The 12642-nt window shown below is 36.9% G+C and overlaps 1 protein-coding gene across 1 annotated transcript in view; it reads right to left on the reverse strand.

The window, feature by feature from the left end:
• Positions 1 to 600: 600 nt before the first annotated feature.
• The window catches only part of LOC140160176 (uncharacterized), a 56982-nt gene continuing 44940 nt past the window's right edge, over positions 601 to 12642 (reverse strand). The window contains exon 2 of the mRNA XM_072183454.1: positions 601 to 2073. Within this exon, the coding sequence (XP_072039555.1) occupies positions 601 to 2073 (1473 nt within the window). The remainder of the gene's footprint in view (positions 2074 to 12642) is intronic.

A 12642-nucleotide genomic window follows, 5' to 3' on the forward strand; every position in this document is an offset into this window, starting at 1 on the left:
GCATTTAACAACCTACGCAAGATCTGGAAGTCTGCTCTACCAAAAAAATAAAATAAAACTGCGAGTTTTCAGTGCAACACGAGTTTGCACGTCTGTTTCCATCGGATGCTAAGGGCAGTGTACAACGTCCATTGGAAGCAGCACATAAACAACAAAGAGCTGTATGGAGATTGGAGACCTTCCAAGACTCTCTCCATATAGTGGAGGACACGCTTCGCTGGACACTGCTTCAGGAGTAAGTGCGAACCTGTGGCCGATCTGATAACCTGTACACCCAAACATGGAATAAGAAATCATTTTAGAACACCCTTTACATATGTAGATGTATTCAAGCAGCGCACTGGACTAGAAACATCTGACTGCAGGACAGGGGGATATGGAGAAGCTGACGTGGTTCGGGAAAACCACCCGAAATAAGCAAGACAGCAAACAACCCAATGACATAAATGAAGAATTGAACTTTTGTTCACAACACATAAAGTTGCTCACCTGAAATTTTCGGTTGTTATTACTACAACCTTCTTCAGCAGAATGATCCAGTTCGTTGATCGATTTGACGACTCTTGACTTGTGACGTCAGAACTGGATCGTAGACTCTTGCTAAGTTGTAGCGCCCCCGTCCTTATTCAGAGAGGGTTGGTTGGCCCGGATGTGGATGGCCTCTTTGACTCCTCTTTCGAAGTACCGAGGTTCTCTGTCGAGGATCTGCACTTTCTCTAGGTCCACGTGATGTCCTGGGGACTCTATGTGTATATGCTGAGATACCTCGGACGAGGTGGAGCTAGGCCGCCTGTGCTCAAGGAACCGTGTTTTTAGAGACCTGCCAGTCTCTCCTATGTATGATTCCGAGCAGGGACCCCGGGTGGTCTGACCCTGGCAAGGAATCAGATATACGGGACCCGTGACGTCCTTTTTGTCCGTTTTGTCCTTAGGCGCAACTAACAGTTGACGCAGTGTGCGCGTTGGCTTAAAACACACTCTTATGCCATATGAGCTGTAAATGCGTTTTAGGGCATCGGAGATGCCTTTGACATAAGGAATAACGACTTGTCCTTTGTTGGTGTTCGTACTGTCCTTCGGCGGTTTACTAGTGTCCTTTGGTTTGTTTAGCCTGTCAAATGCCCACTTGGGGTACCCACATTTAGAGAGGGCTTCAGTGATATGCAACTTCTCTTCGTCACAATCTACCGGGTCTGAAATAACTGTCTCAGCGCGATGAAAAAGCGTATGTATCACTCCCAGCTTGTGTTGTAAAGGGTGATTCGAAGAAAAGTTCAGATACTGGTCTGTATGTGTGGGTTTGCGATAAATCTTGATGTTGAGTGAGCCGTCCGGTTTTATGACTGTTAGAGTGTCCAAGAAGGCCAGAGTCCTGTTATCTTCACCCTCTGTGGTGAATTTGATATCCGGATCGAGCGAATTTAAGTGATCAGTGAATTCCTGGGCGTAGCGTTTCTTTAATTTGGTGTGGGTGTCATCAACATATCTGAACCACCACAATGGAGGATGAGGAGCAGTAGAGATGGCTAATTGTTCCAAATGTTCCAAATACAGATTGCAGACAATTGGACTGACTGGGCTCCCCATTGCCGCTCCGTGTATTTGTAAATAAAACACTCCATTGTAAACAAAATATGTGCAACGTAAACAAACTTCAAGAAGTTTTACCACTTGGCCCGCTGACAGCTTTGTTCTTTCATCTAGCGTAGTATCACTGATCAAGTCATCACGAATTATATCGAGGGCTTTCTCTATAGGCACTGAAGTGAACAGAGCAGTGACGTCATAGGATCTGAGTTCTTCGTCGTCCTCTACCCTTTCGTTCTTTATGCGCTCGGAAAAATCTTGCGAGTTGGCAATATGATGGGTAGTGTTGCCAACCAATGGTGACAGAATATCAGCGATAAATTTGGCACTGTTGTAGGTAATTGAGCCAACGCTACTAACTATAGGCCTTAGAGGTATGTCCTTTTTGTGCACTTTTGGCAAGCCATAGAATTTCGGTGGTGATTCTGTAGTAGGATAAAGCTTCCTATATTCATCGCGATTTATCGCACCTTCATTTTCCCAATTCTTGTAACACAGACACAAGTTGTTTCTTATATTTGGTAGTAGGGTCTTTAGTGCCAAGATTTGTGTAAGTAGTTGTATCACCAAGAAGTTGTTCACACTTTTGTTGGTACTCTGCCGTGTCTAATACAACAACAATCCTCCTTTATCCGCTGGTAATATGCGTATGTCCTTGTCTTTCTTAAGATTGTCAACAGCTTTTAATTCCTCTTTATTCAAGTTATTGTCAAGTTTCTTCGGTCTACTTAACAAGTTAGAGACTTTCGATCTTAACTCACCCCTGTCGCGCTCCGATAGATTTCTACAGGCCGTTTCCGTGGAAGTTCTGACGTCACAAGTCAAGAGTCGTCAAATCGATCAACGAACTGGATCATTCTGCTGAAGAAGGTTGTAGTAATAACAACCGAAAATTTCAGGTGAGCAACTTTATGTGTTGTGAACAAAAGTTCAATTCTTCATTTATTTAATTACCAACACAGATGAACTTTCATGATAACCCAATGACATGATAATTACCATGCCAACTCGGTCAAGTAAGCTCAATCGATAAGGCGTTCGACTATGGTGCGAAAAGTTGCTGGTTCGAACCCTGGCGGTGCCTAGTACGAGCTCGTGGAAAATGTGTTCCCCTGGACAAGGAACTATACTGCTAATTGTCTCGTTGTAACCCGTACGAACCCAGCAAACACAAAAACGTTTTAAAAACGTTTTAAATAAGTTATATTTTAGGTAAAAACGTTTTAATAACATTAAAATGTCGGGTTATATAAAGGTCAAGATAACGTTTTAAAACGTTTTGTATGAAAACACACTACAACAATATTCTTAAATGTTTTCAAAAAATGTTATTGTAAACTATTTTTGCAAACATTTTTGCCAAATATTGTGTCAATACTTAAATAACATTATGTTAAAATATTTGAACCCAGTAAACACAGAAATGTTCTTAAAATGTTTTTTCAAAACCTTTTAATAACATTTAAATGTTATATAAAGGTCATGAAAACGTTTTTAAAACGTTATTGAAAATATTTTGGGCAAACATTTTCCGCAAAATATTTTTGCAACCCCAAAATAACATTCTGTTTGAATGTTTTGTATCAAGTTTTCAAGAATGTTTTTGGAATGTTATTAAAACGTTTTTATACCCTTTATATAACCCGACATTTAAATGTTTTCTGACAACCTTTTATAACCTTTTGCGAATGATGTCGAAAACGTTTTGTGTTTGCTGGGAAGGTGTTGCGAAGGTTATTTGTGGAATGTCTAGGATGTGCGCTCTTGAAGCAGCAAAGTCCCTGAATTGTTGTTAAATGGTTCATGGAATGATGGTGGGCCGTAGTGGACACCTGTAAAGTGTGCTGAGGCTTGTGGATCAACGTGTAGGCGTTGTACCTGTGCGTAGTGCACTATAAATCAATGGGCGGGGATTTTTTCTGAACTCAGAAACCTTTGCTGATGGTGATGGGCATTTGAAATATTGGTGTCCCGCCATGCTGACATAGTCATGTTGGTAATTATCAGTGTATAAACAACATGATTTTGTTAAAAATGGGACTGGTACCACAAAGGGATACATAAGTTATCATACACGTGCATACAATGATGGACAAAAGTTGCCAAAATGCAAGTCTGATATATTATTACCAAAGGTATCACGAAAGGGCATTTGAAAAATTAATTATTTTATTAATTATTTACACTACACGTCAATGTATCATCAAATTTTGGGGCCCTGGACCCGGGCCCATTTGCCCCAATGGTATAAAAATCCGGCCATGCTCTCCATTATCAGCACTTTCTTCATTTTCGTTTTTGTGCTCGGGGCCCCTGAACCCTCGGGGCCCATGGACTTCGTCCACCCTGTCGACCCCCGCTTACTACGCGCCTGGTTTTAATATTAAATTGTTGAGTACACAAGTTGTGAAATGTATTAAGCATACAGGTAAATATCATTTAGCAAGTGTAGAGTGCCTGCTGACACCTTAAAAATAGGACACATACACAATAGCAATGTTTGTAAGGTGAAGAAGACGCTCGGTAGATCTTGAGGAGCTTGTATGTGCAATTTTGTCTATTATTCATTTGACTATATGGAACACCGAGACATGTTATTACAATCCGGTATTATTAAAGATCTGCAGGTGAGGCGAAAGTGATCATGAAGTAAGTTGTGGTTGTTAGTACATTATAATCAGAAACAGCTGAAGGTGTGGGCATGAATTTAGATTACTTTCTATTACTGTGGCAAGATTGCTTTCGGTAAGGATGCAATTTGGCTGGCTACGTGGTTATGATATTTTGTTTCGTATCTAAGTAAAATTTGTGTTCTGTCTATTCATATATTTTTCATGCTTCTCCAATAATTGCTTTTTTTCACTTTTGGTATTACTAATCCATCGTTAATCCAAGCAAATGGACACTGGCCCTTGAGTACAAATCAAATCTTTGCAAAAATAACTTTTTCATATCCGGCGTTGTAATTGACTGTGATATTGCGGAACAGTTGCGTAAAATTTACCCTGCAGTCCAAATTGGCTTTCCGAATAAATAAATGGATACTACAATAAGGGAAGTAATCCAATGAATGGAACTCATGTTAAGAGCAGATTGGGTCAAACACCTCTTCAGTTTTGAATAAAGGTTGTTTAGTAAAATGTCATAAAATAGCGTTATAAAATTTACAATTCAATACGATTTTTGCGAAACTCTATCCACTAAATATAATAAAACAGGTCAATTGACCAAGCTGTGACGATGAGTATTATAAAAATAGAAGTAGAAGAAAGGCCTTTGAATAAGTAGATGAAGACCTATTTACAAAATATATGTCAGTTCATGAAATTGATGCTTTAGTAGGATTAGAATTGAAAAGATTGTCTGATTACCTGATGCCTTCTACATTGACAATTGACAGTGACAACTAGGATCCACCATTACCGTGGGATTAGCCGTTACTTCCGGTGCTTTTCGCATCCTTATGTTGCTTGTTTATTATAGGTTGATCACATTATTCGCCTACATATTCCGGTTGACTGTTTTGTCCCCTCCTTCTTAAATCCAAATTGCTTCTCTAATTAAATGAACTTTGAACTAAAATTTATAATGTTAGGAAATATTATTTCATTATTTACTGAATCTATAGCATTATTAAAAATGTTTAAAGAAACTACGTGTTGGTATGTAAATGCAAGATGGTTTTGAAATCACAAAATAGCTCAAAGTTAACGTGATTCAATGTGCTTTGAATTTCGTTTTGCCCTGATACCCAGGTAACAGTACCCCTAAGATATGTCATACTGTTATTTGGTTAAAATGTTTCCCCAAAAGAAATAATTTGAGACCATTTTGATCAAAATCGGAGAATTTTTTTGATGATGTGAACAATGGTGGTGGCAAAAAGACTTGTTCTGAATCCTATTCGTACAATTTTAAATTTGAGCTCTGCATTAGCGGCAATTGTTGTTTTACGCAAATCATACCCCTAAAGGTACTCCCTCACATATGTGATGCGATCAAGCAAAATCAGTCGGAATGTTCAGTTTCTTATAGGATAGTAAAAGGCATTTTCAACGATGGATTTTGCAGAAAATTTCATTGAAATTGAACAACCAGTTCCAAAGATATGAGCAATTAAAGAGGTTCCAAAAAAACAGGTAACAAAAGGAAATATTTCCTATCTTTTGCTATATCTCAAAATCAATATTTCCGAGTTCCGACTGATTTTGCTTGATCGCATATGTATGCCATAATTGTAACCAGCAGCCTATAGAGTATCTTTATGCTTAAAGCAGTATACAGACTTTTTATTGTACGTACAATATGTACGTTATTTAATCTATTACCATTCTATTTCCAGTAATGTTTAAGTTCTAACGAATGTTTGATGACGTAAAATCGATAATATATTTCTGCTAGATATTGTATGTAACATATTATCGATTTTTCGTCATCAAACATTCGTTAGAACTTAAACATTACTGGGAATAGAATGGCAATAGATTAAATAACGTACATATTGTACACACAATATTGTACGTACACTACTCGGAGTCTGTATACGACTTAAATCCTCATTCGTTAAAATCAATCAAGAAATAAAAAAACCGGTGATCCAAATACCCAAAGAAGATACATATTCAAAAGATGCAGCGTGTCCCATTGCATGCCCCATTGATTTTAGACTATGACACAGTCTTAATTCTTTCGCGCAATGTACGCACATAAACATAACTGTTCTGTTTTCATGATATGCATGCTCTTTAAAAGTTGGTACTTTTTACAAACCCCAACATGATGTTGATCAGGTTAAACAGTGTTGCTATATTTACATGATATATTTGAATAATTTTAAATTATTGATATTAGTTTCCAATTGATTATACAACTCCTGAAACTCACAGTTCCACTTGTTTTCATTTCGCAACTTATGCAAACTTATTTTCGAAACAAGTGCAGTACTAGTTTATTCTTGCTTTAAAGGCCAATATTGGAATGTCATCTTTCCCTGGGTAAGATCTGACACCAGGCCAGTCCATGTCCAGAGGGTAACATGAGTAGGTTTGTTTCACCTTGAAGACAAGGATAATCTTGCAAATATGGGCCAACTTTCCCCTAGGCCATCTAATATGCCATGAATTAGTTGGACTACAACTGGTATCTACTGGTCAGTTTATGCTCCTATTTCCACATCTGTTATTTTTATATGGGCCTTTAAACAGTACGTTTTAAAAATCGAATTAAGTTGTAAGCTGTAAGTTAATTAATGTAGGTTTGATTTTGGTAGTTTATTTAAGATCTTTGGGTAATCGCTTTTCCATAATGGGTACAATTGCTAAATTGTAATTTATATTTGTGTTATTATCTGTCTTATGTTTGATTCCTCAAGCGATATCACTAATTATAGACAGATCCACCCCAGGAAGAAACTAACACTTTCTGCTACATTCAATGAAAGAAGTAAAATAAGCCCAAGGGCCTCCTCTATTTTCCCCACAAATCTAAGATGGTGGCCAAAATCCCAAAATTCCACCAAAATCCTCAATAACTTATGTTTACAATTTTAGAATGTTATAGAACTATTTTACCCTCCATTACAATAAGTAATCATAGACCGAGTGACAAACCATAATGAGCTGTGACACCATCACTCAATTTACATCTCGCCGTCCACAGCCGATACAATTGGAGCACCATTGGCCTGTTTTTCAAATATTCACGAGAACCGCATACACTGCCACGAGAGGTAGTTCTGCCAGCAAGATTTTAGTCTTTATCATAAACATTTTGACATATACGGACCTGAAGTCTTGCAGCGGTATATAGGGATGCACTGTACGTTTAAGAAATCCAAATTTCAAGCATCAAGAAATATACCTTGTATGTCAGTTTTACCTCAGAGATGTTGTAGACCCTCTGTACAACAGTAAATTACTCCCATGAAGATTGTACGTTTTGCCAACTCTACCGCGATAGTTCGTCTCATACACATATCAAATGCACTACCGTCAAATAGGTTGATGACAACATTTGATTAAATGTACTGCACTGCGCTACCGATTACAGTGAAGGACATCGGTTTAAACACTTTGTTGGAATGTGTATCTCAGAAATCTCAGAACACTCCATAGACATTGGCTAATCTCAATGCACATGTACACGTGGTATCACTCTGCTGTTATTTGTGCCAGAAGAGGCATTTAGAAGGAATTTTGTTTAGACCGAAAGAGACCCCTTAATGACCTTTGATCCCAAATAAAAAAAAAATACCAGAGATACACTGGATAACCACAATTCATGTGTGAACATACCGTTACTGTCCTATGTTTTGTTTAGCTAATAAAAATGTTTGAAGGTATTTCGTTTTATACCGGGAGTGACCCTTTAATGACCTTTGACACCAATTATGTGTACACCCCCATGTTAGGAATGTCGTAAGCATCATACCTTACATATCATAATTTGAGCTCGATTGGACCAAATTTAAAATTTAACCTTTGACCCATAAACTTTGACCTTTGGGGTCATAAATATTTTTAACATGTTTAGGATGTAATAAGGATCATTGCTGTGCAAGTTGTATCAACATACTATGTTACATATAGCAGATATGAAGATTTTGTTAATTTCAACCGGAAATGACCCCTTAATGACCTTTGACACCAATTCTGTGAACACCTTATGGACACTGGATATAGCCGATGCATATGTGTAAGGGAAATCATGGTATTATGTAATTTGTGGCAGAAGAAGCATTTTGAAGCTATTTGGTTTTATACCGGAAATGACCCCTTAATGACCTTTGACCCCAAATCTGTGAACACCCTATAGACACCTATATGACGCAAGTCACGGCTAGGTAAGAAAGAAATAACCTGTACGAAAACATATATTGTTATGAATTGACTGTAGTATTAGTGGTAGCATACAGGGTGTCCCAGAAAAAAATACTCAGAGAATAAAATTGAATGTAAGTCGCAAAATAGACATCAGAATCAAATAATTTAAAATGTAGCGCATAGCTTATTTTTATTGTGCATTACATATGAACATTTTGTTTGAATCGGTTGATTGGTTGCGAAAAAATTAACGATTACATAATGAGCGCATCAATGCAGTTCATTCCAAGTTTGATCAACAGGAGCCTTTTTATACTCGCTCACCGCTTCCTAAAGTTTGTGTTTCTTATTTAGTAAACATTATCTATTTTATAATCGGACGATGTTGTTATGTTATGCATGCTTTCACTGAAGATGAATAACAGTTTGTCCAAGAAAACTTTGATTTCTGCAATCGGAAGCTTTCCAACTTTAATTCTTTAGGTTGTGCAAATATGATACATGTATATTTTAACTTTCAAGTTTTAATAGTCAAGTACTTACAGCTTTACGTGTGAATTTTGATGAAGTTTTAATACGAAAACAGATATTTACAAGTACCGAGCACCATCTTACATGCAATCTTTCATTTTCAATATCGTGCAGGTTTTCAAATTTGAACAAAACCTAATTAAATGTTTCGCAAGAGACAGATTGTTTAAAAAGAACGAACAAGATTTCACGGAACAAAATATGAAGCCCATTGACCGTTAACCAGTGCGCATTGTGTTGAATGATCTTTCTTTCAGACTTGGAAGTAAATTGACGCATGCGTTATGTAATCACCCATTTCTTCACAATCAGTCAACCGATTTCAGTGAAATTGGCGTATAAGATACAAAATAAGATAGGCTACACGCTGATGTTTGGATTTTTGGATTTTGATGTCTGTTTCTCGACTTACGTTCATGTCAGCGCTGAACGCATGGTATCATGTATTGTCAATGACATTATCGGGCTTTGATTCACTACGAAACAGTGAAATTCCAGTTTAAGTTTTTTAATTTATTTGCATATACTATGAAGATAACATAAATCAATATTAATTGTGATATTATAGCCTAAATACATTTTATTTAGCAAAACACCGCTTTTGAAAGGAGTGGATACGTGCAGTTAGCCTATACCGATGAGTGTCTGCTTTTTACGTAGTCAATTCACCGCACATGGATGAATGGGAGATGTCCTCGAACTTTTGTAATGCAAATTATATACAAATATAGGTTAACAAATGTACACAACAAAAATTGGTAATACATTAAACCGACTAACCCGGGATGCAAATTGTGATTTTTTCCTCAGGGGCAAAGGTTTCGACTCAATATTTCCTCAATCAGACTAGACATAAAATAGCTTTATTCTGCACTTCGAAAAAATAGAACATAGCATGTTTTAAGAGAGACTCTACATGTTAAGTCTACGAGCTTCCAAAAAGGGCTTTATTGGAAAATATCTGGTATTTAACGTTGCCTTTTGACATTTTAAATGCATTTTAATTATTTTAGTAACTGGGTAAGCCGGGTGGAAAATAAAGAAAATAATCAAGTATCAAAAGCTAACGTAAAATAGAGCTCCTCCACCTGATGTGTTAGCACCTTACAGGGCCATGCACATTGCATAACAAGACAATTGTCATACAGGGTGTCCCAGAATGATCTGTACCGGGAAAGATGGAATATTTTAGGTATGAAGGGCATGTTGAATGGTCATATTGTTTTGCATTTTATGTTCTACATATAGTTAGCTTTCTCAGATTTTTTAGTTTTTAAAAATTTGACGTTTCTAGTAGAAGTTATAGAAGATTGCGTAAAAATGATGAATTCTAAGTTTTGACAACGCAACCTATTTTGAAAATCTGTAACATTACTAACCGTTCAGCACAAAGTTATTTGGAAAAAGTTATGCAGGTATTTTAGTTGTGCCCTGTTCATATTTCCACTAAATAGCCGATATCTATCTATTATTTATGACGTTACGAAGCAATCATTATATGGAATTAAGGATTTGTGGCCTAATCCAATTCTCTCTTTGGCGGTAGTTTTAAATATAGTTATTGTGGTGTGAGGTCCATGTCATTTGAAATGCTTGCAGAGATCGAATTGGTTGTGGTACAGAAAAGTCGGCTCCTCAATTTACTGTACAGCAGCGTGGATTTCTTTCAAAAACTTACTGGCAAACCGGCAGCTATGTTGAGACGCAAAGAAGATTCATTAGACGATAGTGTATAACGTAAAGAAGTTTGACGAGCACGGAACTGTCAGGAATCGGCAGAGTGAAGCTTCAGGTGCTCGTAAGACTGTAAGAACTAGAGCGAACATTGCAGCTGCCCGGCAAGCTTTAAGGCGCAACCCCAACAGTAGTTGTCGTCGAAATGCTGTGCCAAACATCCCACATTCTTCATTTCATCGTATCGTGCCATTTTTCAAAGGTATGCGAGTCGTTTTTCATCGATTTTACATTATTGCATGCCACGCCAAAACAAATAAAGGTAGCGTGCTGAAATTAACAGAATATGTAGGAGACATATCCAACATTATAATGCTGGTATCAAAAATAGATACACTGCCCGTCTTCTATTTTTAGTTATTTTTGCAAACACGGTACAAATCATTCTGGGACACCCTGTATTTTCCTGCGGTGCTTAGTTCAGTGTCAGCATTTTCATACACAGAAGTCATAATTTAAAATGGTCCGATATCATCGGAACTGATCTAAAATTACTCCCCTAATATAAGAAACCTCAAACATATATATATATACTTACTAGTACTTCACAATTTTGGTGCAGTTTTTATTGTTGTCGTGTCCCTCTTCAGACTTTTAAAATTCAGCTAAAGTCCACTAAAAATATGTATATACATGAATAACCTTTCATTCGTTTCCTATTTCATTTGCCGAGAGGAGTAATTTGAGACAAGGCGTGATTGATATCGTGTATTTTGAAAATTTGGCCTTTGTGCATGAGGCAATAATGTTTTTATTCCTAACAATAAGAAAACAATTTCAGGTATATTGCAACATGATCTCACAAATGTTTATATTTTACATATACACTGCTCTAGTTAAGATTTGCGTGCATCATTTTTAGACAAAGGTGCCAGCCGGGTTAGAATTAACCACAAGACTCATCTTTTGGATTAATCCAGCAGCAGAATATTCCAGCTGGCATTTCTAAAAAAGTGACGTGAGCTGAGATATTTGGTTTGAAATATGCAGTGACTTTTTCACTTTTAAAAACCAAAAATACCAAATATTAAAACAGATATACGGTAACTTTGAAAGTAAATATAGTATGAACTTCATATTTGCTGTGGAGAATACATCTTGTTAACCACATTTTTGTCTGTATTATATTGGTGCAATATTTTGGGTGAAATCCATTATTTTGATGATCATGATAAGTTCCTGACACCACAGGTTTTTGACCTATGATCTCTTGAAAATCGAAGGTCAACATAAAATGATCGTTTTTGCCATCAAATTCGACTGAAAATGACGGAAATGTGGTTGCTATGGTAACTGACCAACATGTGATACCTGCAACTATCCTGGAATTGAGGTACTACTACTAGTGTATATAAATAATATTAGTTACAATAAATACTTGTGTATAGCATGTAAAAAATAAAACTTTTGAAAAAATGCAATTACCATTTTTAGCAAATTTTGTGTTGACCTTTGATTTTCAAGAGGTCATAGCTCAACCACCTTTATTGTTAGGAAGTTGCCATTTTACTTTTTACCAGATTTACTTTTTTTAATGTACACATTCATATCAATACATTGATATACTTTTTTTACAAATATCTTAAAATTTAAATTTTTCCATTATTTAACCATGTAAAATATTAATTTGTTAGTAAAAATAAAACAACATCACTGAAAAAAAAAATGTAGACATTTATATAGCGCTTTTTGCCTTAAACAGCCTCAAAGCGCTTTACATTTATTTCGCCGTCATTAAAATATGTCGGAACCACGTTTGCAACCTACAAGTGAGATGAGGCAAGCGAGGCAAAGGGTCTTGCCCAAGGGCGCAACACGGTGGTGGGATGGGGAATCGTACCCACGCACGTCGAGCAAGCTCTCAGAGTCCAAGGCCGTAACCGCTGAGCCACCGTGCCCTCACAATGCACTTTCCCTCAAAATATGTGACTCCTCGCCACAACTGAGCCCGGATGTCGCCAGTGCCACT

Source organism: Amphiura filiformis, chromosome 9 (genome assembly GCF_039555335.1).
Source record: "Amphiura filiformis chromosome 9, Afil_fr2py, whole genome shotgun sequence".
Lineage (NCBI taxonomy): Eukaryota > Metazoa > Echinodermata > Ophiuroidea > Amphilepidida > Amphiuridae > Amphiura > Amphiura filiformis.